Source organism: Lissotriton vulgaris, chromosome 5 (genome assembly GCF_964263255.1).
Source record: "Lissotriton vulgaris chromosome 5, aLisVul1.2, whole genome shotgun sequence".
Classification (NCBI taxonomy): Eukaryota; Metazoa; Chordata; class Amphibia; order Caudata; family Salamandridae; genus Lissotriton; species Lissotriton vulgaris.
This window is the reverse complement of record NC_141693.1, coordinates 184,285,786-184,313,353: the sequence shown is the minus strand read 5'-3', so window position 1 is coordinate 184,313,353 and position 27,568 is coordinate 184,285,786. Positions and strand designations below refer to the sequence as shown.

General features: G+C 44.4%; 1 protein-coding gene across 1 annotated transcript in view; it reads left to right on the top strand.

The window, feature by feature from the left end:
• CACNA1B (calcium voltage-gated channel subunit alpha1 B) overlaps nt 1-27,568 on the top strand; it is a 1,091,759-nt gene that overhangs the window by 638,060 nt on the left and 426,131 nt on the right. The window contains exons 8-10 of the mRNA XM_086921120.1: nt 17,006-17,121; nt 24,114-24,170; nt 27,227-27,316. Of these exons, the coding sequence (XP_086777246.1) occupies nt 17,006-17,121; nt 24,114-24,170; nt 27,227-27,316 (263 nt within the window). The remainder of the gene's footprint in view (nt 1-17,005; nt 17,122-24,113; nt 24,171-27,226; nt 27,317-27,568) is intronic.

Sequence of the window (27,568 nt, the reverse complement as noted above, 5' to 3'; positions counted from 1 at the left end):
ACATGGATGAATGCCTCTTCAGCCCCAGACATCACCATTGCCATCCCGGAAGGATACAAGATCATCCGTAAGGACCGCATCGAGCAAACAGGAGGAGGCATCGCTATCGTCCATAAGAACTCCATCCGCATCTCAACCAGCTCTGACGCCAACCTTGCCAGCGCCGAACACCTCCACTTCCAGATCCACACCGACCCTAAGACCACCCTCAGAGGCACCCTCCTCTACCGGCCTCCAGGACCCCGTGCACAATTCAGTGACGACATCACTGACTTTATCACCCCACACGCCCTCCCCTCCGAAGAATACATTCTATTGGGAGACCTCAACTTTCACCTGGAAAAGAACAACGACAGCAGCACCACCACCCTTCTGGACAATCTTGCCAACCTCGGACTCAAACAACTGGTCACTACCCCCACCCACATTGCTGGTCACACACTCGACCCTATCTTCACTTCCAGCAAACATGTCTCCTTCAGTCACACCACAGCTCTTCACTGGACGGACCACAGCTGCGTTCACTTCACATACAATAAGACCACAATCCACAACCATCCTCAACCCACCATGCGAAGAAACTGGAACAAAATCACCATCGACCAGATCACCTCATCGCTTCTTCAAAACCCTCCTGTCCACTCCTCAAACCCCGACCAAGCAGCCATTAACCTCACCCAATGGATATCCAACAGCGCCGACATCCTAGCACCGTTGAAAAAACGTCAAAGCAAACCAGGCAGCAAAAGCGCCTCCTGGTTCAACGATGATCTTAAGAAATCGAAGAAACACTGTCGCTCCCTCGAGAAGGCCTGGAAAAAAGACCCAAACACCAGCACCAGGGACGCCTTCAAAAACGCCACCCGCATACACCACCAACTAATCCGGTCTGCCAAGAAAGCCGCATTCAAAGACCGTCTAGATAACAACGCCCACAACAGCAAGGAATTATTCAACATCGTCAAAGAATTTACCAACCCTTCAGCCAACTCCAACGACATCACTCCCTCTCAAGCCCTCTGCGACTCCCTAGCTTCCTTCTTCCACAACAAAATTGCAGACATCCACAACAGCTTCGACAACCAACCCGGAGACCAACCCACCCAACCTTCTGCCGCACCCTCACCCCCCTTGAACATCCTTAATGACTGGAACCCCATCTCCACTGAGGACACCATCCGCCTGATGAACTCCATCCACTCAGGATCCCCAACTGACCCATGCCCTCACCACATCTTCAACAAAACAGACTCCATCATAGCTCCACACCTCCGAGACGTCATCAACTGCTCCCTCTACTTCGCCTCCTTCCCGGAAAGCTGGAAACACGCAGAACTCAGCGCCCTTCTGAAAAAACCCACAGCTGACCCCACCGAACTCAAAAACTACCGCCCCATCTCGCTTCTTCCATTCCCGGCCAAAGTCATCGAGAAAGCTGTCAACAACCAACTCGCCTCCTTCCTCGAAACCAACAAATCCCTTGACCCCTCACAGTCCGGCTTCCGAGCCAAACACAGCACTGAGACCGCACTTATCGCAGCAACAGACGACATTCGAACTCTACTGGACAATGGAGACACAGTCGCCCTCATCCTCCTCGACCTCTCCGCTGCCTTCGACACAGTCTGCCATAGCACCCTTCTACAGCGCCTCAGAAACGTAGGAATCCAAGGAAAAGCACTGGAATGGATCACCTCGTTCCTCACTGGAAGAACCCAGAGAGTCCGCCTCCCACCATTCAAGTCAAAGGCCTCTGAAGTCATCTGCGGCGTGCCACAAGGATCGTCACTCAGCCCCACCCTCTTCAACGTTTACATGAGCCCCCTTGCGGCCATCGCTCGCCAACACAATCTCAACATCATCTCCTACGCGGATGACACTCAACTGATCCTATCACTCACCAAAGACCCTAACACCGCCAAAACCAACTTACACGAAGGAATGAAAGAAGTAGCCGAGTGGATGAAGCACAGCCGTCTGAAACTGAACTCAGACAAAACAGAAGTCCTCATCCTAGGCACCTCCCCCTCCGCCTGGGATAACTCTTGGTGGCCAGAAGCCCTTGGAAAAGCACCCATCCCGACAGACCACGCACGGAACCTGGGCGTCATCTTGGACTCCTCACTCTCGATGACCAGACAAGTCAACGCAGTTTCATCATCTTGCTTCAACATTCTTCGCATGCTCAAAAAAACATTTCGCTGGATCCCCACCGAAAATAGAAAAACGGTCACCCACGCACTGGTTACGAGCCGCCTGGACTACGGAAACACACTATACGCCGGTACCACCGCAAAACTCCAGAAAAAACTCCAGCGCATCCAGAACGCTTCAGTCAGGCTCATACTAGACATCCCGCGTAAAGAACACATCTCTGGTCACCTGAAAAACCTCCACTGGCTCCCCGTAAATAAGAGGATTACCTTCCGCCTCCTAACCCACGCACACAAAGCACTTTACGAACTTGGACCCGAATGCCTTAACACACGACTGTCCTTCTACACCCCCTCCCGTCAGCTAAGATCCTCCAACCAAGCCCTTGCCACTGTACCTCGCATCAACAAAACCACCATGGGAGGTAGATCCTTCTCCTACCTGGCAGCTAAAACATGGAACTCACTTCCCACTCACCTTCGCCTTACTCAGAACCACCTAGCATTCAGAAAACAACTTAAAACTTGGATATTCGACAAGTAATTCCCCACCCTTCCTCTAGCGCCTTGAGACCCTATGGGTATGTAGCGCGCTATATAAATCTCTTGACTTGACTTGACTTAACTACAGAAAAGTTTGGAGACCCCTGATATAGACAGATAGATATATACAATTACCCTTTGCAGGTAGGCCCACCAGTTTTATCTGTGGGTTAGTGGTTGCCTGCCTTAAAATTCACTTTTAAAGAGACACTGGGGAAAACCAATATCCCAATGGCAAAATGTAATTTTGCCTGTGGCTGTGAAACTCCTTGTACCCGTGCTGTGTGCCATTTCTATTAGCCTTGCATCGGATACATCATCTAACCTCCCATGGGCATCTAGGTTTCCGCATGCCATCGTTCATTTCTACTCATGCAAAGAAATGTTAGTATCACTGTTATTGACAGTCATCCCACTACATAGACTTAGCTTACATTGGGGCAGCAGGTGCAGTGGCACCGGGACCATAGGACTGAGGGTCCCGCTGAGCTCTGAATATTGCTGTATTTTGGAATTCAAACAGCAGCCGGAGAGCCCATTTCATTCTTTCCTTGCACTAGGGCCCATGACACACTGGCTACTCTACTGTCCTGCTATTGTCATTACTGTAAATTGGGCCTGTAGAGGTGACTTCCGTTTGGCCTTTTTCAAGTTTGAGCGTAGTTCAAGTACATTACTTGATACCGTGGTGAGGCAAAGGTGATCGACTTCCTCAAAAATAGAGTACTTTCGACTAATTGCCAGGAGACGTTTTCAAGCTGTGCCACCCGGGAGCTACATTAGCCGGTCGTGTTACAGGGCTTCTGGTTGCACTTTTGACTTGCAATAGACTTCATAAATAGAATACACGTACTATTCGATCAGTAAGCCTGGTGAGACTACAATTGATTCGAGAGAAAGAGCCATGATCCTTGTACTTTAAGTTCTCGGTCATTGTCTTGGCGAAAGAAATTAGTGGCTTAAAAGTTATGGAGCCAAGAATCCCTACTGGTGACATACGTTGCACTTTATAAGACCAGTCCCTGTAACATAAGATTACTATCTGTCTGTCAATAAGCTTCTTTCTTCCATTTAAAATTCTTGGAGCCAAGTTGTTTGGTTCACAGCTCCATGATGGTAAAAAAAAACTTCAAGAAACCCTCCAGATAGAAAGACTAGATTATTGTTAACAAGTTAATCGGGCATTAGTCGTTCAAGATGGAAACCCTTCAAGTAATTGCTTCAGTTTTTCCAGGCAAATTCTTATCACGCTTGATTTTTGGGACACATATTTGTTCAGGATCTATGACATAATATCTAAACCACAAATGTCGACCTACAGAAATATAGAGTTCTAAATATCATTGTCAAAAATATAGTCCCTCTATACTTTTAAAGGTAACTACAAAAATATTGGGGGGGGGGGGAATATTGTTTTACACTAATATTGAATGAATATACACAAAAATAGCGTTTTTAATACATATATAGTTAAAAATAGTAAATATTTTAACATGCAACATTAATATAATGCAAATTAAATAGGTTTAAATAATATTAATTTTAATTTATATTATGATTTTCAAATTTTATTTTAAATGTACTAATCTAACAGGTATATATATATATATATATGTATATATATATATATATATATATATATATATATATATATATATATATATATATATATATATATATATATATATATATATATATATATATATATATATAATGCAAAACATGTAATAAAGAAACTGCCAAAAGTTGAAAAAATAAAAATGTCATTATACGTTTACAACTAAATAATAGAAAATAGAAAATGAAACACATGAACACATATTAATAATATATATTGAAACAATATTACCTATTACCAAATCTATTAAATTATAGGAGTAATAAATATACTATTCCCACTCCAGACTCTGAAATATTAGGGAAAGTGTTGGACGCCAAAGAGGTGAGATTTACTTTCCCCACTCAAGTTTGTGCAACAGTAGGGAAAGTGCTGGACTCAAAACGGGTCAAATTCACTAATCCCACACCAGTATGTGCAACAGTAGGGAAAGCGTTGGACTCCGAGGGGTAATGTTTACTATTCCCACTCCTGTCAGTGCAACAGTAGGGAAAGTGTTGGACTCAGGAGGGGTTAAATTAACTTTTTCCCCTCCAGCCCATGCAGCAGAAGAGAAAGTACTTCACTTCAGACACATACCATATTTTAAAATATGTATTAATTGAAACAAAATATACAACTATTAATATAAAAGTATATTATAAATATATATACACACACATATATATATATATACATTTAAAAAACAATTAAACAATTTACTTAATTAAATATTTTAAATAATAATCAAATAAAAAAGGTTATTAGTTGACTATTTAATTACATTCCCACACTATACTCCCACATACCTAGCTGCCCACATTGAAAATATAATTTAAAAAAAATAGTACATAATTAACATTTTTAGTCATAAATAAAATAATTAATAATACATGAATAATTAATTGTTAATTAATTATGACTTGCATAAATTCCCACTCTATCCCACTAAAACACAACTACACTCACCTAACATATAACATACAAATTATATTTATTAAGCAATTTACTTAATTATAATTAAATTACATATTATAAATAAAATAAATAATTTATGGCTATTTAATATTTACTTAATTAACTTCCCATCCTATAACCCTACAAATCCAACAACTCACACCTACAATATAATGTCCAAATATAATTATTACACAATTTACATAATTAATTATTGATTAAATAATTATTAAGAAATTAATATTAATTCATATTAAATTATTACTTAATTATTATTACTTAATCAACACTCTCACTCTATACCCTTACAAACCCAACACCCCACACGCCAAGATATCTTCGGGTGAATGTGCGTTTTACAAATACACATGCCATGTTATGTTCCTTTTTAAACCTAGATAAACAAGCATAACCTGATGTTTGAAATTAACTAAATTAAAAATATGTTTCTTAACAGCTAACATAGGCTGCAGTTTATACAGTATCCCTTTTTATCCAGCACCATGTGGTTAATGGCTGCCTTTTAATACAAGGTGTGAACGGATGCCTTTGTTACTCTTGAATGGGGGCGTTCTGCTTCTTCCTGTGGTTGATTGGTGCGCTGACAACCCAGGAAGGGAACAGTGCAGTTTGAGTACAATACAATCAGCCAATCAGAACATGACAGACAGCCTTCAGGGACCAAAGAGCCTTTCTTCCTGCCAATTAGGATTCACCAGTTATGCAGATTCCTTATCACAAGCAAGGATCACAGACCCGGCTTAGTTAAACAATGACAAGCTGTGCCATTTCTAAACTGTGCTATCCTTGGGTTATTTGATTACGTATGAAGAAGCTTCCGCTTTGAACACTGTGCACATGGACCCATAGACAACAACTCTCTGATCCCCTAAAACAATGGAGTGGTCTACTCCCCATGCCTCTAAATGTGGTCATGCTATAGTGTTTGAAGACCTATAGAGAAACAGCTTTTACTGTAGCGCTCAACTCCTGGGACTAAAGGTGAAAGGATGAAAAAACAGGATCCTGGACATAAAGCCTAGTGCCAAGAAGCCCATTATTAAGGCACTGCGTCTGCTGGAAAGGTGAATTGAATGTTTTTCAATCAGAGCTGAAGATTTTGTATTTCCAGATATTGCAGATCTGAAAGTCTGCAGATGAACTTTTATGGTGAAAAAAAGTCTGCAAACAAAGACCGTGAACATAATTGGGCTTTTCACAAAGATGGAGGATGTAAAGTAGTACTCCTGTCGTACTCCAATAAGTACTCTTACATACCTTTATGAATTGACCCCAAAACATCTAAAGTGGGAGTATTCACCAATACTCATATATGATTAGTGCAAATAGGAAGGGATATGCCAAAGGCCGGACTGGGAACTGAAACCGGACCTGGCAAACTGCTGGCCCTGCACCCCCTGGAGGGAGGGAGGTGCAGCCGAGCTGTTTGTGAGGGCCGGTTCGGGCCGATTTTGTTACAGGGGGCCGAGATTGCCGACCCCGGTAACAAAAACGGCCCCCCAGTGGCCCAAAACAGTCCCCCACCCTGGCGGCCCACTGGGGAAACGCACGGTGCCCGCTAAGGGAGAAGTGTGGCTCACTGGTTAGAGCAGGCAGACCCTGAAGCAGAGGTCAGACCTGGGACCAGGGTTCGATTCCCGACGCGGCAGGGTGTTGAGCTCAAATGTCCACGGACTCGATAATTCTCGCTTCGGTGCCTGACCTAATCATGGGTTCACACTCTGCAACTCTGGGCATTAAGCTTGCTTAATCTCCACAACGGCCCCCCCGCGGCGGGATGCCTGGCTTTCATCTTGGGGATGCCCTGTAGGGGCTATCTCACAGGGAAAAACCAGGACGGGTTCCCAAGGCAAGCGCGGAGATACCCCTTCGGGGGTCGATTCTGGCGCTATATAAGAAATGCAATAATAATAAGGCCAGTCCGGCCCTGGATTTGCCCTCTTTGCACTTTTACTAATAGGGAATTGGACATTTCAGGGCCGATTCACATGTAAAAGAGTATTCTTGCAGTACTACTTCTCGTACTCATAAAGGCGTTTGTGAATCAGATCCACTGATTTCCATTGGAGAAACCATCGCTGAGTCGTCCTGGCCGACGAGCACATAACATGCTCAGTCTTGCATCGTGTTTTGTCAGGTGTAGAACTTTTGAGGAATTTCAAAGCCCCTGGACGGCTCACCTTCTCAGGTTATCACATGCATGGAAGCGTCCTTGAGACTATCGTCAATGGACAGACTGAGCTCCAGAAAAGTTCAAGGGAATCTGTTCCATCAAGCTCAAGCTCCCTCTTAAAGATGCCCATGTCTATTCACAAATCAGCCTGCTCCCGGACCCTTCCCCTTGCATAGGCATGCAAAGGGACTTTAGTGGGCCAATATTATATTTATTGATGTAGGCACCTTCCTTTTCACTTCCCTCAAAAGAGTAAACTTCTATTGCCTTTTACCTTATTAGAAATCGGATGCCCTTTAGATAGGTTCGATTATTAATTCTTCTTTTACCTGGGTTTATCTGCTTATCTTTCTTTTAGCTCGATAGTAATTTGATAATGGAGTAAGTCTTTAACCTCATTAATTTCTCCTCACCCGACTGGCTGAGACGGGTATCTGTATAGGCTGGTATTGGTGAGCCCGAAGTGCGCTTCAATAAGATCCTTTGTCTTCTGTGAGCTTAGAACTACACCTTACTCAAAGTTCACAGGACCAAACCAAAATTAGCTCAGGCCAAAATGTTCAACCAGTGGTCACACTGCAGGCGGCCATGACTACCACGGTCATGTTTGGGTCACGAAAGCCCATCGTACTTTGAAAGCAGCCTCCAAAGCCTCCGTCCCCCTGGGAAAATGCCAGTGACACAATGGCCCATCCGGCCGTGCTGACCTATACAAGTGTCGTGCTTCATTCCTGCGCCGCACCCTGCCCTTGTGGCTGGTGTGTGACTCCTCTCTTCTGAGAAGCCTTTGATTCTCTGCTCCAGCAGGGGTTGGTGAACGGTGTCGTCAGCCCGTGGGACGGTCTTTGTTCCTGGTTGCAGGGCTCACACGGCGCGGCTCTGCAGGCAGCAGGCGGTGAGCTGGCGGTGTCCAGAGTCGGCGCTGTGATGAGAGCTCTCCAGCTGAGGATGCTCTGATGCTTCTCAGCAGTGGCTCTGACCTACACTCCCTTACCTTTACAGCTCCTTTGCAGATTGGAGGCTGCATCAGGAGGGAGCGTGGGCTCTAGAGATGTCAATTATTCATTTGCACGGATTTCAAAGAGCCTGCAGCCTCCAGATTACAGGAGATTTATCCATTTTAAATTAAACGCGCCTGGCTTTGGAGCCAACCAGACCTGACATTCCCTGGCTACCAGGAAAAGGAGAGGCTAGGTTCTTGGGCGAGTCTGGATGGGTAAAGTGACCATACCACTGCCTAAAACCTTGCAGCAACAGCAATCTTGTGGGTGAGCAGGTAATCCACTCTACCAAAGGCCAGGACTGTGCTAGCACCAAGGGGAGTGGTAGCAGGCATTTATAATGCCCACATTGGTCAGGTTAAGGATCCTGGCTGCCCACATGTCGAGCGCCCTTGACGTGGGGTAGTGAAACCTCTAAGGTGACCACTGGTCCCAATCCTCAACCACATAAGCTGTCCATAGTCTGCCTTTAGAGTGAACCAGTTGAGTAATGCATCGCTGTAGCCTGCGGGTCAACAGGTGCATAGTAATAGATACCTCGCCACCCCATTATGAAAGACTCTTGGGGAGATGCCGTAGGCTCAGTGTGAGCGAGGTAACAGCTGATGAAATCATCTGTAGAAGTGTGCTTCAGATAGAAAGGTTTGACCTGTACATTGTGGGAAGTTCACTCATATTTACCCAGACAGCCTGTACAACCTGTATTTGTGCCTCTAAGGGAAAGGTCAATGTCCAGTCCTGTGGTGCACCTAGGTAAGCATGGACTGGGTTTGCTCTGGGTCCACCCTGGCAAAATCAGAAAGTTATTAAAGGGTCTGAATAATTTGCAACTGGGTGCAGGCCAGAATCTGCGGCAGTGTGCACAGCGGCGCATACTGCATGTGGAAGCCGGTGGGTTTGATGCTTACAAGCAGAGCTGGTGCAGTGGTAGTCATCCTTTCTCAGTCCCAGAATGGCCCTGCTTTCCATGGACTACCTTCATCATTTGCAGAGATGACCTTAGGTATAGCTCGAGGCTTGATAAAATCACGGTAGGAAAGGGTTCTGTCCACACGGTAACCTGTAGGTTACCGTGTGGACAGAACCCTTTTCATCCTCTGTGGCTGGTACCAGACTGCCTCAAAGCGCTGGCAGTCTCTTGTGGCATGCTGGAGCTCAGCTCTCTAGCCCTCTCCTTCTTGCCCATTCCAAGGAGGGTTGGAGAGCTGGTGGGGAATCATTCCCTGCCCTGCTCAGCTACCCAGGGACATGCACAGGTTACATGGAGCTCCACTTGTAGCAAGAAGAGTACTGGGTTCTTGGTGTCCACAGGGTAAGGGAGTGATCATCAGGAATAGGTGTAAGAAAGATGGCGCTGCTGGTTGCACTGTACTGCTCTATACAAAGTTACGTTTACCCATGGAATTCAAGGCGCCACACATAAAAGGCACACCAAGATTTAAACCACAGGTGTCACATATATCTATGCTTAGAAAGACCACCATTCACCCCAGCCCTTTACCCTCTGTGAGTTCCAGCCTTGCTCTTTTGTGAATGAAGAATGTCAGGCAATCAGTACCTGTCTCCTTCCAACTGAGGCTATTAGAGCTGTGAAATTAGCATTGAAGCTTACATGGCATCCAAGGCTATGTCCACAGTTTCACATGGCACCCACTTGTACCGCCTTCTTCTTCAAAGAGACATTGTTTGCAGCACGTCAACTGGAATAACACCCCCAATGCAGGAATAAGAGTTTATAAAATATCTTACAAGGATTCCATTCAACCAAAGCCATCATACAAGGAGTTCACTTTACTATGGCCATCATGAAAGGATTCCACTTGGCTACATCCATCCCAGAAGGATTCCACTTGATTATGACCATCATACAAGGGTTCAATTTGGCTTCTGCCATCATGCAACGATTGCATTTGATGACAGGTATCATACAAGAATTCCACCTAACTATGGTTGTGAAATAAAGATTCTATGTGACCACAGCTGTCATAGAAGGATGCCACTCCCCTACAGACGTCACCTAAAAATTCCACTTGAGAGACGGCCGTCGCTGAAGGATTCCAATCTAACGAGGATACCACTTAGCCTTGGCCATCAAGGATTCGACTTTAAAGTCGCCATCATTCATGGAATACGCTCAACAATGGCCATCGTACAGGAATTCCACTAGACTATGGCCTTCATGCAAGGAGTCTGCTTGACTAAGGGCATAACCCTAGGGTCCTCTTGGCCTTGGCCATCGTAAGTGGATTTCATCTTACTATGGTCATCGTACAAGGATTCCACCTGACTTTGACCATACTTACCTTTTGCTGTTCCCACGTTCAACTTCATCAATCACCCATCTATTTCCCTGCCATCTGTCTTTTGTTTCCATTTTGTTTCTAAACCTTTCCAGATTTTTCTCTCCTGACTCACTTGGGGACCATTTGTTCTTGCGTTGAGCTCATGTGACACTCCCATGAGTATTTCCTCATCCACGCTATTAAAACTCTGCTGAGGATAACAGTCTCTGCATCCGTGTGGAACGATTTGGTCCCACTTCCCTTGCATATAAATATCCTCTGAGCTAGGCTGTTCCTTGTCATTTCGTTTCTATTCTGTAGTTTTTTGACCACTTAACAACTTTGAACATCTGCTCAAGTGTCCCTCATTGTGATGCTTACTCCTTGACTCAGCTGCACACTCCTTGGGGGTGTCGCTCCTCACTCCCCCGCCGCTGAGCCTCCATCTTGAGACACACTTGTGCCAGCTCGTTCAAGATGTCTTATTGCTTCGTGAGCCTGCGCTTCGTTCGCCTCCCCAGGCTCGCTTGAGAGACCCTCAGCCTGCTTTTTCTGGCACTCTGAAGTGCAGCTCACTTCTGATGATGTGATTCCCCCAATCCCTACCGTACACTGTCTTGGGGAAAATTAAGCTACTTGATTGACTGATAACAGCCTAAATCTTTCATGCATGTGACAGTAATTTACTTTATGCGACTTTTCCAAATGTGCAAATGCCTTAACTTTCTGTTCCAGCAAGAGTTCCCAAGATCCCTCTCTCCTTGTTTAGCCCAATGAAATTTCAGCTTGGGCTGTGGGGTCTTGTTGTACCACAAGCTGAAGAGCAGCAGTAAGGCTTGAGAAGTGTAAGATACATCAATGTCCAGTTATTTGGATTGTGCTTAATGCTGATATCTAACCAGTTTCTGTTCAGTCATAACTTTGGCATGGGTGATACAAAGGCATGGGAATTTGAAGTAATTTGTCTAAGATCACACAGGCATGGAAGCCAGGTTAAAAAACAAGCGCCTTATTACAACTACGGCGGTCCATGAGACCGTCGTGGTTGTGGTGGTGGTCTGACCACCGCCACAGTGCAGGACCACCCACAGTATTATAAGTGTGGCGGTTGGACTACCGCTGAACCCCTGCTACTGCCCCTAACGCTGCGGATCAAGGATCCTGTGGCAGTCTGGCAGCAGTTCGAGGCCAAAATATTAGGATTCTGGCGGTGCTGCAGTGGCACCACCGAGCATATTTTGAGTTGCTTCACTGCAACCCTTTTCATGGCGGTCGCTCCACCATGAAAAGGCTGGCGGTGAGGCAACAAAGGGTGTCCTACAGGGCGGCCTTGTGCCTCTGTGCACAGGGGCCATATTTTATGCCCCCGGTAGTTATGCATCCGCAGTTCCTGCGTAGGAAGAAATGCACAACATGCTGCATTCCTTCAAGTGCAGGAACGTGCACTGGCGGTCCTGCAGCACGGCTGTTTGAGGCTCACTGTGAGTGTTTAAACAGCACTGCCCTGGGATAGCCACACCACTTGCCTTCCAAACCACAAAATTACTTGTAATTTGGCAGGCAGGCGGTGGTGGGCTTTGGCAGTCCTGGAGCGAAGCAGTAGCTTGCCGCCCGCTCCGGGACCCCCATAACTCCTAATAAGGCCCCACGATGCCTTAGATCTTCAAATTGAAGCTCTGTCTCTCTCCCCTACAACAACAAAAAAACACAATTAAAGTATCTGCATAATCATAATGCGTAAAAATGGGTGTCTGTTTTCAGAACCCACTAACAAATTGGCTTGTTTTTTTGTCTTTGCCATAATTGTGAATTTAGCAGTTCTCTTACATTGTGTGGAACTACTAAGGGTCCGGTCAACCATAAAAATATGTTTACCTTTATGTCTCTGCCATCAAAGCTACATTAAGCTCAAGCAAGTGTGAAAAGGTTTCCAGTGGCTTTCTGTACCTTGATAAGCGGCTCGCAGGGTCATCCACTGCCGCATATAGTTTTTAAAATGCAGGGAATGTTGTCCTTTACAGTAATTTCTCTTTTGTATCCTTATAAATAGAAACATTTCCTCTTATGTGTTTTTCTGGTGTGGGCTTCCAAGGCGGTGGGGGCAGCAGAGAGTCATGTGGAAGGGAGGTTGGCATGTCCATCATTTATTCTACATTTATTTTTTTGGCGTAGTCTGCCGTGAGAGCTTTCTGGTCCACCCAGAAGCATAGTCCACTTTATCTGTTGTACGTGGCCCTATCTTATGCCTTTCTTGTACCATTTCACTGGGCTCTTCTTTTGAAACCAAGAGAGATCATCTCCTTTGTGACTTTTGAATAGGGCACAAAAACCCAGAATAGTTGGGGCCTCATTGAGACCCATGTGGAGCCAACTTTCTGACTGAATAGAATAGTATAGAAATTTCCCCCGCACTCAGCATTAGCTCTGCAGGGTGCTGAACTGCGTGTTTCAATTTGTGTCTTTGGACATAAGCCCTGTGAAACTGTGCTCCTAAAGGGATTGTGAAGAATTGGAGTGTTGGTAAAACCCTGCTCACTTAACAGCCACAACCCTTGTCAGCCTGAAGCACAAAAGTCATTAACTTAACCTGTGCTTAACCCTCTGGTAGCGTGGCACTAAATCAGTCAGGCTTAACTTAAAGGCAATGTGTAAAGTATTTATGCAGCACTTAAACAGCAATAAAGTGTAAAAACAACACAAATAAAAACCCTCACTAAGTTAAACAATTTTTGTACATTTTAATAAATGAATTGACTGCAAAATCCAATCAGTAAAACCAGTTATATTTTTAATTTAAAGCGAAAAAAAAACACGGTGCCAACTACAGACATCTAGTCGCGTGAGACCTGGGGAAAATCTAAAATTATGGCGACTGTGACGGAGCACGGTTCAGATACACAAAATATATTGGGCCCAGTCTCCGCTTACCTTTGGACTTGTCTGAGAAGGTAAAGTTCAGTAGGGCAAGGCAGATGGCTGTGTTCGAGAAGTAGGCGTCGTCGTCGTGGAGCTGCTGAACGAAGTTGCGGTGCAGATTTCTTACTTCGGGCTAAGTTTATCCAGTGGGATGAATGTACAGGATGTAACCAACAAGGGCACCGCGAGGTTGGATACCCCTTCTACAAGGAGCTGCTGAACAGGATTTGCTGCTGCTGCGGAGAAGAACTAACCGGCGATGCACCTTGGGTGGATCAGCGAGCTGGCAAGTCCCGGTCTCGTTTTGGTTCTCAGATCACTTTTATGGCAGGCAATTTTCTATCCCATGTTTTGGATTTGGGCTATCTGGGCACCTTTCACATCGATGCAGAGGGTCCAGCACTGGAGGGGTACAACTTGGAGGATCAGAAATTACTCAGGATGTGTCCAGGTGCGGGTTCAAGATGGTTGGAGCCTTTTCTGTCCCTGAGGCTCTGACCACAAGGCCAGTCCACTAGAATGAAAGTAATTCTCAAAGTCCTGAGTTAATGCAGAAAAGCAGGTCTCAAGCAACAGGGAAGTCCTCTGAGGGCACAAGGCTCTATTCAGGCAGCAGGGCAGTCTTCTTTGTGCAGCAGGGCAGTCCTCAGTACTCAAAAGTGCACAGCAGGCTACAGGCCTAGGATGATTGTTTCCGGTCCAGGGAGGACTAGGCCTGGCAGTTTGAGTTGGACTGTTCCTATGGTGGGCAGAGTCAAGGCTGATTTGCATATGGCTGGGCCTAACTGGAATGCCGTGGTGAGCAAAAGGATGATGGATTTAGGCCCAGATCTCTGTACTTGGGGTTGGTGTTTGACATTGTTCAGCATTCTGTCCAACATTAGTTATTTTTGTATTTGTTGCCCTAAGTGGGATGGGTATGCCCAGAAGTGTGTCTCATGCTCACCATGCCACCAGAGGCAAGCTATCCTGGCTGATGAGGGGTGATACCCACAACCGGTCCTAGGATGCTTGTTTCTGGTACGGCGAGGAGCTGGCCAGCGTATTCAGGCTGGACTGTTCCCATGTGGAGCAGGGTCAAGGCTGATTTGCATATGGCTGGGTCCAAACTGGAATGTTGTGGTGAGTAAAAACACTATGTATTTAAGCCCAGATCTCTGTAATGGGGGTAAGTTTGACATTCTTCAGCATTCTGTTCATTATTTGTTCTTTTTGCAACGTTCTAAAAGTGGCATTTTTAGATTTGTGACTTAAAATTCGACTTTACCATTAAAGAGGAATTTAAATTACAATCCCCTAGACACCAAACATGAAATGACTACCTGCTCCCAAACAAAAGTTACCTGTTATTAAATGTAATAAGGTAACCCTATGTTATCCTACTGGAGAGGCAGGCCTGCCAGTAACGAAAGATGAATTTAGGAGTTTATTTACAACCAGGACATGTTAAACTTAAAAGTACACGTCCAACTTTATACAATGCACGCTGTCCTATAGGCTGTTTAGGACCTACCTTATTGGTGACCGATATGTAATGAAAATGTAATTTTAGCCCTTGGGGTTTATTTTGCCAAGTCTACTCGGCAGTGTACAACTGCATACAGGCTGCAATGACAGGCCTGGAACATGGTTTAAGGGGTTACATAAGTGGGTGGCACAATATGTTCTTCAGGCCCACTAGCAGCACTTAGTTTACCAGCCCTGGGTATATGGTATATCATCTTAGTAGGGACTTATGAGTAAATGAAATATGCCAATCAGGTGTAAGCCCATTTTTCCATGTTTTAGGGAGTAAGCACAAGTTCTTTAGCAATGGTTAGCAGTGAGAAAGTGCACAGACTCTTAAGGCCAACAAAAACAAATTCAGAAAAATAGGAGGGAAGTAGGCAAAATGTTTGGGGGAAGACGTCCCTAAGGCTGACAGGTCTAAAAGGGATAGGCTCTGCTCGCTTCTACTTATGGCCAGGTCTTTTCTCTATTTCAATCTGTCATTTTGCATTCATGGTGCACACATTGTTTACACATTGTCTGAAGGCTATTCTGTCCATTTGCTATAGTACAGAATGCCCTCCCCTGTTTTGGTAATAATGTTACCAACACAAGAAGCCATTTTAAGCATCACATCCTCACTGCAGCACCCGTTGCTTAATTCGTAATGGCTTCTACACCTCTGCTATAGTTCAAAGGATGAGGTTTCCTGTTTTGCAGCAGGAAGTGGTCATAGACCATTTTGACAGACAGATGATTTTGCCACTGAGTGCAAGCAAGCTGCCCTCTACTGGAGGTCATCCCTCCAGGGAGCAAGCAGAGCTTCAACTTTGCCAAGTCAAATCTATTTTATAATTGTTCTATTTGTGCGGATGCTACCCATAGATCTCAGAGAGTGTGCTAACCGAGCCATAGTACCTTTCCTTGTTTCCATGCCAGCAGGTAGTTCATCACTATACTCTTCACTGGGCGGCATCCTAAATTACTACTTAGTTACGGTGTATTTATCTATTCACATTGTTATATATTGCCTTCTATGTATGAGTGCAGGATGTTTGTATAGTAGCACAAGCCCAACTGGAAAGCATTAGAGTGCTGAAGCATGAGTGTGCACTCCCTGGGATATGGTTAGTCCTCATTTACAATAGGCTAGATTAGAGTAGGTTTCTGTTGTGTGGGCAGGCAGTTCACTTTCAAGAGAGATTTGTGTGCAGAGTCATTGTTGCTCTGCACTGGGAGTGCCTAACGTAGGCCGAGAGAAGCAGGGCCCATGCCAGATTGTCAGGATATCAATATAAGAGGCATTTCTGTTTACAGTGATTCTAATGGTAGTCCTTTGCCTACATAAGGGCTCTCTTGGACCGATGCTGAACAGCGCTTCTCAGAGCTCTCATTCCTGCCCACCTTTACTGAGTTTGTGTATGTTTGTGGCGATGTTGACTCAGTCTTTATTGTGTCTCAAATCCCCAAACTTGGGAATGTTGAGCCACCTGTATGACTGAAGGTTGTCAGGGAATATTGATAATGGGAATTTCTTAAAATTATGCCGTAGAACCGTACAATCTGCCTGACACTAGATTCATGCACTTCTGGTATCAATATGCTTTTTAGGAAAAACAGTTTCTTCTTCAGAGGCACCAACATTGACTGCTATCCACCTATCCTAACCACCTCTGGCGTGTGGGCCCCACCTTGTTCCACTGCCCTGCCTGTCCATGTGTCCACTGACTCCCCACCCCGGAAGACTTCACAGAGGTCTATGTCTGTTTGTAAACACACTGTGCATTTCCAGCCAGGTGGCACTGGCCACAGCCCGCTTCCTTGTTAAAAAGGATTCTGATTTCTAAAGTTCATGTGTCTCTTTCATGCCACAGGGAATTTGCCAAAGAGAGGGAGAGGGTGGAGAACCGACGTGCCTTCCTGAAGCTTCGCCGGCAGCAGCAGATCGAGCGGGAGCTGAACGGGTACTTGGAGTGGATCTTCAAGGCGGGTAAGAAGTCCTTTGTTTTAAGGTGGCCCCAGGTCCTCCTGCACTAAGACATCCTCTGACTCTCCTGTACTGATAAGAAGTCCCTTGTTTCAAGGTTGGGAGTCCTAACTTTACTACTCCTAAACTTAGAAAAATCCTAACTTTAAGACTTTCGGTATTCACAGAAGGCATTTAGTAGTCCTAAAGTTAGGAGTCCTAACTTTCCTACTCCTAAACTGAGAAAAATCCTCTAACTTTAAGACTTTCGGTATTCACAGAAGGCATTTGGGAGTCCTAACTTTAGGAGTCCTAACTTCCGTGATTACCGAAATGAGTAAGATCCTTCTGTGAATACCAAAATGGTAGTAAGTTTAGGATTTTGTCTTAAATTAGTTCTGTGAATCGGGCCCAACGTCTCTCAGCAATGCAAAGGATTCCTGTCAAAGGTTATATAAAGGTAATCTTTGCATGAACACTTAAATACTCTTAAGGTCATTTTCTAACTGTAAAACTCTGTTAATGTTTCACTGATAAGTACCAGGCACAAGTGGAGATTGCTGTATATTAGTGGTTAAGCCCTATGGCTGGTTGTGTCTTTCTTTAATTCTTCGACGTCTATCTATCTATCTATCTATCTATCTATCTATCTATCTATCTATCTATCTATCTATCTATCTATCTATCTATCTATCTGTCTGTCTGTCTGTCTGTCTGTCTGTCTGTCTGTCTGTCTGTCTGTCTGTCTGTCTGTCTGTCGCTGTGTGGCTGTCTGTCTGTCTGTCTGTCGCTGTGTGGCTGTCAGTGTATCCATCTATCATTTGGCATATTCAACTAAGGTTTAGAATGCCACCTTTTCAACAGTTCTGTGCAGGAAAAATGTTAAGGGGGTTAGGGGTAAAAACAGATGTGTTTTTGATTTTAGCTTCCTTTGAGATTTCACTCGCACCTACAGCCAAAACCACCAAACTTGGCACGGAAGTTGGACTTTACTCAGAGAGTGTGCTTCTGTTGGTTGGCATAGTTCAGTTTAGTATTTTTTGAGCATTTAAAAATGTGCCTGGAGGTCTTGAAAGGTAAAGCCTTCTGCACATATTGTCAGTTGAAACTACACGTCTTGCTTTGCTTATGACGTTGACACTGTTTGATGGATGGAATTTGGTAGGAAAGTTAGCCCATTTAGGTTCCTGTTGGTATTTTTAAGTTCATGCAGGGGACAAGTTAAAAAGGGGGGGAGGGGCAAAAAGTGATCGTTTGCTAATAACATTGGCAATGTTTGACGAATCAGCAAAATAACTGGCAGAAGTTTTCTATTGGTTTGTCAAGATTTCGGTCAATCCAACAGAGGAGCAGGCAATAAAAAATTCTATTGCTTATAACTTTAGCGCTGTTTGATGAATCTGCATCAATTGCAAAAGGCAGTTCGCAAATTACACATAGTGTAAGTATTCCAGATGCAATGGGGCGTGAGTTAAAGGAGGGGGTCAAAGCATATTAATGTACTTGGAGCTTTGGCACCATTTCAGGGAGTGCCATAACAATCGGCAGAGACTTGCCAAGTTTATCCTGCCCTTTGTTTTCTCAGTTTCCATCAAAAAGGGAGCAGATTTCAAAGGGGGTGGGGGTGTTAAAGTAGTGTTCAACTGCTAAAGCATTATGTGCTGTTTGATGGATACGGATGTATGACGGTACAACTCGTGGTATTACCACATGTACAGTTACAACGCAGGATTTACAACGCAAGTCGTTACAACGACTTGCGTTGGGGGGGCGCTGGATAGTGAATAGTTTAATTTACTATTCCAACTCCAGTCCCCGTGGATAGTAGGGAAGGTGTTGGATAGTAAATTAAACCATTCTCTATCCTAGAGCGCCCTCCAGCAAAAGTCGTCGCAACGACTTTCGTTGTAAAACCTGCGTTGTAATGGTACAGCGTTGTAATAATTTTGTTGTAAAGGATGTTCCCCGATGGATACAAATACTAGTAGACATTCAGCAGATTTAGCTTTCTGTTGGTTTTGCCAAGCTTTAAGCAGATTGGTCACTGTGGAGAAAGATAACTGTGGCTAAAAGTGTCACACACTAATACCTTTGAAGCTGTTTGGTGAATCTGCTTGAAATTTGACAGACAGCAAATTGAGCTCAAAGCAAGGTGAAACAGGCGCGCAACCAACCTTCACAGCGCATGACTGACGAGGATTGGGTATATTGGGTAGTATGGCCTGTCCAAAAGCCATACACAGAACAGAAAGGGTACATGGCAGGTGAATGTGGTACATCATAAAAAACAAGAAATGCACTTAAAAAAACTCAGTTAAAAGTCAGTTATGCTTCTGCAAGCACAAAACCATAACTCACGCTCACATACCCATCATTCTCTGTACATCCATTAGCTAATGGGATGTAAGAAAAGAAAAAGGCTATCAACAAATAGCACGATATGGGAGGGGCTTGGGCTGCGGTGTGCATTGTGTGTTGTACACCATTACTGGTGAATCTAAGGCTTTATCAGTTTTGTGTTCGCTGAACCATAACTGATCTTTACCTGGGGATTTTTCAGAGAATACATACATACATATCTATAGATAGATAGATGGATGGATAGATAGATAGATAGATAGATAGATAGATAGATAGATAGATAGATAGATAGATAGATAGATAGGTAGGTAGGTAGGTAGGTAGGTAGGTAGGTAGATAGATAGATAGATAGATAGATAGATAGATAGATAGATAGATAGATAGATAGATAGATAGATAGATAGATAGATAGATAGGTAGATAGGTAGGTAGATAGGTAGATAGATAGGTAGATAGGTAGATAGGTAGATAGATATGTGCATACATAGGATGATAGATAGATGGATGGATAAATGGATGGATATGCATTGTGCATATGAGGGATATTGCTCAGCATTATCTTCCATTTGTCTTTTCAAGGATCATTTACATTTTGCTTTCACTATGAATGACTGCATGAAGCTTGTGAACATTTCCACATTCACCTAAAAATGTATTCGCTTCAATGCCATGGCATGTAGGCCCGTATTTTATTTTGTAGTGTGTTCTTCTTTCCATTCTTGGTCTGCTTTTAATTCTGCTTTCATCTTATTTCTTTTAATTTATTGTTTCAATAAGTCGTCGTTTACTTTTATTGGAATCAAAGGCATGCCACATTTATACAGCAGTATATATAGTGTTTATTGCTTTTACATTTTTAATGCCTATTGCACACGTTTGCAAAAAAAATGCAGCTTCGCCAGACCAGACCTATTGCCTTTGCCAATGTTTCTTTATTATAATTGTGTATGTATGTTTCCATGGAGCGGGAGCCTAAAAGGTATCTAAGTGCTACAAACGTCTGTGTGCATGGGAAATTTGCTGAATCAAGAGCTCCGAAAACTAAAGCCTTTCGAAGAAATGTAAATTCGCTCAGAGATGTGCAGAGAATATTCTTTTGGTGGATGAGAAGGAAATTGATTTGCTTCTGCATTGATCCATACAGTTATTGAAAGAATCCGAAGGAAGAGCAATCAGGGTAATTGTTCATTTTTGTTAAACAAATAGTTGTAGTTTGGCCCATAATTACAACACCACAGGGAGCCGGCTTCCTGCTAAACAGATGTGAGAAGTATTGCTAATTGGTATCGAAGCATAACTAGAACATTTGGACTACTGCAGAACCAGCCTACATGCAAATGGGCATTTTCGAGTTGCATACAATGTCCATGCAGTCACAAAAGACAACCATTAGCCTGGCAGTATTATTAATAGCAGGGAGAGTTGGTCAAAATCCCTTTTTCCATTTTCCCAGTTTTAATAAATAAATGCAGACAAGGAACCGTATTGATTTCTGCCTATATTTAAAAGTAAAAATTAGTAGCATGGAGGAGGAGTACTAGTAAGGTGTTGGTTGCTTTAGGTTTAAAAATATTTGGGGAATTCATGTCCTATCCCCCACATTGACTCAGCATTCAAATAAACAATGGATGTTGCAGAAACTCAGCCGCAGAGTCGAGAGTAGCATTCGGGTATTCAGATGGAGAAAGATGCACAGATATTCAGCTGGAGAAAGGTTGTCAAACAATAAAATAGAGAAAGATAGACATTCGATCAGATACAGAAAGAGAGCGATGTCCATGTAATGATATTGGGAAGGGCAGCCAGACTATCAGGGTGACCAGGCATGCACACACTCCTCACGATAGGCAAATAGACAATGAGCAGCAGAGCGGCAGTGGGACTGTTAGATGGGAAATGGATATTAAACTACCCTCTGTGTCCCTCTTAGAAACCAGACAGATTTCAGAGGTTTGAAGATCAGGTGGTTGTTCTTGAGAGACGGCACAGACCGACGGAATGTGAAACATTATTTAAAAAATGGAAAATGGGGGGGTGGAGGGGGCTCCATTCTTTCAAAATGCAAACTCATTAAAGAGTACCAAAGAAAAAGGTTTCGGCTCCTTGTAGACTATTACAAATGACCTGTTTCAGGACCATTTCATCCTCAGCTTCAGTACCTGTAAGTTGCTTGCAGGACTCCACTAGTCAAAAGTGATCCCTTTTGGAAGGGTGCCGTATCCATTGGTGAAACCGTGATCCCTTGGGATAGAAAAGGGGAATGCAGCCCTCCTCCTCCCCCTCGATATCTCTGCCATCTACCATCATTTTGTACGAGGTGTCAGAGTTGCTCTGGTGTCTATTTCATCTCTCAGGAGGATGTGATGACTATGCTGTCTACCCTAGCTTTGCAGACTATGGGTAACACATTTCATGGTGGACACGCTGTACAGGGCACACAGAAGCCTGCGCTGCACAAATCCAGAGGCATTACTAGGACTGGTTTGAAATCCAGCTTTCACTTCTACCAAGGACTTCAGGCATTACAAGGGTACAAAGGACCGATGCTTTTGTTCATGTGCCAGTGTTGATTTATTCATTGAACTTCTTAAATCTTCACCACCTTATGGCCTGGCACGCATGCTATTTCTAAATCTTATGGACTTGGGCAAATGATCCGTTAAAGGGGGAGAAGGGAATTAAAGAAACAAGGGAAGGACACGTCCCTTCGTCCCAAATCCTTCGTTTGAAGACACTTTGCCTTATCGCTCAAGGACAGGAGCCCTTCGACAGCATTATCTTACAGCCGGCCATCAAATGGAAGAGTCTGTCTTCTGCATTCTAATGGCGGCCAAGTCCTGCCCGTAGCGCCGCTTTCCATGGCCTTCAAACAAACAAGCCGAGCAGCCAAGCGTAACTTCATTTTCTGCTCTGGCTCCTTTGGTAAATGTGTTTTTTTACAAACTTAATCTACTTTCCGACCCATTTCCGAGGGTTGACTGAGTGTGCCAGGCAACTGCTTCTGCTCTTCTGCTGCCCAATGCCTGCGGCCCAAAGAAAAAGGTGCATGTCTCCTTGTAGTGGGAGTGTAGAAAGACCGCTTCACGCGCCGCCTGGCCAGGTGTGGAATCTTCAACCAGTTCTGGCTTCTTAGCGCCCATTGCTCTGCATTTTGGTCCTTTGCTTTTTTACCTGGTTGGAAACGAAACATAATTTTTTATAAATAGAGGACAACTTAGCCCGAAAAGAAGTGTCCCTGGGCTAGCAGTTTAGTAATATGGAGAGACAGAGTGCCTTATTATTTAGAGGTTGGCAGACGGGATACTCCTAAAAAGGGCATCATCAACCCCACACTGTAGCGGCTTGAGCGGTGGGTGGGCGCTACTGAGCAGTTCTGATTAACATAACATTTTTAACTTTTGTTTAAGCTCATTTTACTTTGATCAGACACTGCTAGTCTGGGACCTGAAGCTTAAAATGCCACTCACTGTAGGAGAGGAGTTTGAAGACATTGTAAGGCGAGGAAACAAATGGCACAAGAGATCCTGGGGGTAGGAAGAGAAGTAGAGATGGGAGAAGGATGGTTGGGGAAATGGCTAGGGAGGTGGATGGATGGAGAGTGGAATGGATGATGGATGGAGAGAATAAATGGAGAGAAGTGGATGGATGCAGAAAATAGTGGTTGGATGTAGAGAAGGATGGATGGATGGATGGAGAGAACCAAGGGCAGAAGCGAGGAGAAAGGAAGAAAGACAGATAGAAGGAAGGAAGGATGGATGTTCAATACAGGAAAGCAAGGTCAAAGGATGGATGGACAGACGGACGAATGGTTGTATGGATGATTAAGAAAGATGGTAAAAGGAGAAAAGACCGATACAGAAAAAAGACAGAAATCAGGATTGAGAGGCAGAGATAAGGAAATTGAATATTGCAAGCACCAAACTCTAGAAAAGGCCCAGATTTAGTAGAAAATGGAAGAGAATGGGGCAGTAGAGGCCAGCGTCCTTTTGAAATGCATCTCCCTTCGCACTGAATCCGATGTGCATGTTTAGAAGGACGTTCCATCCAGAAGCAAGGAACAGGTAGACTCGCAGGTATAATGACGGTGTGGATTCAGTAGCCATGAGCGCCTCTGTGTTCCATGCATGCGGCTACCAGGCATGGAGGTCAAGACTGTGCTATTGGTAAATAAAGAATGCTCCTGCATGAAGTCAAATATCAGAAGGTACCAGGACAATACACGGAGGATGGTAACAGAGAGGTTCATTACAGTCACTAAAAGGAATACTGAAGGGGGGTGGGTGGAAGCAAGATGGGGTAGGTTACTGAGGGTTGAGAAAGCTGAAGATGAAAATACAAATAAGGGGAAAGGTGAAGGAACGAAGGGACCTTCTGGCAATCGCTTTTATTAAAATCCAGTGATCTCACAAGGCATCAAGGAGGCTCAGTCAACGCATATTCACAATTCCCTTTCCACAGAAAATGTAAATGGTGGATTGCTGATAAGATCACATAGAAGAGAATGTGCACAGAATACCTTAGGAAGGTTCGATGGGGTGTGAAGGAAGCGGTATGGTGATGGTGGAGGTGACGGTAAAGGGCGAGGGAAGGGAGAGGGGCGAAGCTTGAAACAACATAGAGCACAAAGTAGGAATGCTTCTCTTTTCTTGTTCCAGAAGAAGTGATGTTGGCGGAAGAGGACAAGAACGCAGAAGAAAAGTCTCCTCTGGATGGTAGGTCTGTCTTCCAGATGTGCTCCAATTAGGAAGGTGCCACGTTGTCACTCATACTACTCACTGCAAGCGCTACTAGCGGGAACACAAAACTCTGTTGTTTAAATTTACCACTGTCACTGTCTTTTTAAATGTTTTCCAACTTTACTTTTGACTCCAAGAGATTACAGATGCTCATTTGGACACAGTAATTAGTAGGTGCTTGTGGTAGTAAAACTTTAAAAAAAAAATTCATAGGCACACTTGGGCATCGTTTTCCGACCTCACCAAGTTTTTCTGGGAGAGAAGTTTCCTAACCATCGCCTCAAAAGCTGTTTCTCCGCCACAGGCTGTCCCACCCATGAAGGGTGTAACATCCTGTGAATGGGAAAGGGATGTAACAGGAAGCTTTCTAACATGAGGTGAGGAAGGTGAAGGTCATTGGGCTTGAGGTGAGAGAGGCCTTGGGGCCTTGGGTCAGCGCACAGGACAAGAATCGTGGAATAGTGCCTTTGTTGGAAAGGAGGGCGCCAGAGTGGCTGGGATGATAAAAGAGTTTGCAAATGGGGCAGGGGTACATGCCAGGTTAAGGAGATCTTACATGGAATGGTTTCCAAATAGTATACGTAGGTCAACGGACCCTTGTGGCCGCGACAACAATTTCCCAGTATGAGAAAGGACCTATACGTTTTTTTAATGTTATGAATGCCAAATTGCTGGACTTCGAAACTTCGCACATCCATAATAATTAGGTATGTGGGTGTAGTTATGTATGAGGAGGGTGCACACCATGGGACGTCATATATGAACCTCTTGCCTAACCCCCCCTCCAATCCTGCGCTCTGCAGAAATATCTGTCTTTTCTGTCAGGACTAATAGTAGCCCTATCCCGTCATGCCACCCGAAAGCCCGATCCTCGTGCTGAGCATTATCGGGCTGCCCTCTTTCTTCCTGTAATACCCTCCCCAGAAGATACTTCAATGCTATGCAAGAGCATCAACATCCTACAAAACAGTTTGCTCTCTTTCTTTCTGATCGTGACCCACTGGATCCGAACATGGTCTATCACATCTGCGGCTTTCATCCTCCCAAAGGCTAAAACCACTCATGCCCTGGTGTAGTATGGCCGGAAAATGTAATACATGTGGGTTAGTTAAATTACCACACCCTTCTCACATTTGACTCATTAAGAGTGATGTGTTCATATCCAGTTTAAGCACTAATCCTGTATCACCCATGTGGTGATACCACTTCACAGCTGAGAAGTAACGCGCCTGTTTGCCAATAGATGAAAGCTAGTGGTAAATCCTCAAAAAAGGGTTTTGCAAGAAAATTATTTTTTCAAGTTGTTTTTTATGGCAAAAACATCTCCCTCAAGTGAAGCTTATAAATAAGGTAACTGGGAAAAGTTCAAAGTTTGCCAACTTGGAGATTTTAATGTAAAACTCCTGTATATATCAGCTGCATTATACAAGAGATTCAAATTTAAGATGACTGCCGCATCTTGGGAAGAGGAGTTGGCCTAACGGCTAGGGCGGCAGTCCTCGAATATGGTGAACTGGGTTCGAGTCTCGGCAAAACGCTGAACATCCTGTAAATCTGGGCAAATCACTTAATCTCCCCATGCCTAACAAAAAATAAAATGAATGTGTCCTCATGTAATGCAACTGGTCCTATGTAAAGCGCTCTGATACCCGATTCTGGTCAAGTTTGTGCTATATAAAACTCCGTAAAATAACATCTATTATGGGAGCGCGGTATAAGTATTACGCAGTCTCTGTCAGTTGTGCTAAGACAGTGACGTGATGCGGTCCATCCTCAGCCCTGTCCCCTCTGACACGCCTGTTGAGTCTCGCAGCCAAGATTCTCAGGGAAGTAAACAATACACCGGAGAAGTACTAAGTTCATCAATTTAGAAATAATGCAACATATCAGTCGCTTCAAAGAGAAAAAGAGAAGCCCCCAGGCAAACACATTAGGGTTTAGAGAGGTTGGCCTTCACCAGCTCAACATCCATCCTCGAGGGACATGGTCATTCCTCCCATGACCCTTCGGAGCAAGTAACCTAGAGTAGCTGAATGGAACAAACACAACTCTATGAAGGGACACAGCACACCAATTGCTCCCCTGGATAGGAAATTCATCTGCTCCACCATCTTCTGTGTGAGATCTTGTGAAGGAAAGCGACTATGGGATTCCTACGCAGGCTTTAAAGTATTGACGTCTGCATTTATTATGGAAAGACCTAGTGTGCTGATTTATCTTCATTAGATGGTCCAAGCTGTTATTGAATGGCATGTAGCTAAGATCTTCTATTGGGCCATTATTTGTGAACACGGTCCCATCCGGAGAGTCTATCTTACATACAAAGACGCACTCATCGGGGGATGTTGGGTCCTATGGATAATATTGACTCAGGAGTGACGCATGCAGCGCTACCACAAAGTCACACATCAGCAGGGCTCTGATGTATGTTATTAGATATTGGCCATTCATGCAACCCTAGGATTGCCTGCAAGCACTGAGGCAGGACGTACAAAAGGCATGGAAAAGAGGAATCAGAGAAGGAGAAAGCAGGGAACAAGACAGAGGGAACGGGGGCAGAGACGTGCGGGTGGAGTTATCATCTCCAAAGAAATGGCCGTGCCTGACCATAGTGTATTGTGGGTGCCTGGCCTCAGGAGTCTGAATTCAACCAATAGAGAATGCTAGTTGGTCCCTTTTTGGGAGGACGGGGGAAAGGAGGCAAGGGGGGGGGGGGTGTTAAATAGCGCAAACTCGACCCGAAGGTATCAGAGTGCTTTATATAAGCACTGGTTGCGTTATAGATGGACATATTCAATTTTGTTAGGCATCAGGAGGAGATTAAGTGATTTGCCCAGAATCACAGGATGTTGAGTGTCCAAGCCGCCACTCTATCCCCATTCCCCAGCTTTGAGGTCGACTGCCCTAGACATTAAGCCACATCCTTCTGCTCATAATGTATCTGCCTCTTTCAAAATTTTCCTCTATTTCTTGTTAACAGTCTTAAAAAGAGCAACCATCAAAACAAAAATATTCTTTTTTTTTGTCTACAGTCCTCAAAAGAGCAACCATCAAAAAGAGTAAGAATGACCTTATCCACGCCGAGGAGGGCGACGACCACTACACGGATATCTGCTCTGTGGGTGAGTGCCGGGGACTCATCCCCTCCGGCTCGTGCTATCAGGCCATCACTTGTTGTTTCCAGCATCACGCATCCTTTGTGCTCTTTGAATAGGCTGCCTCAGCAACCTGATTCTAGGAACAAAATCAGATTGGGAGGCGGAATCCTCGGCTCAGCGGGGAGAACGCGTGCCCTATTTTATTGCCATTTGCTGCTGTGCGTGAGTTAAAAAGAACCAGGCTTCAGCAGCATTGCAACATAAAGGTACATTAAC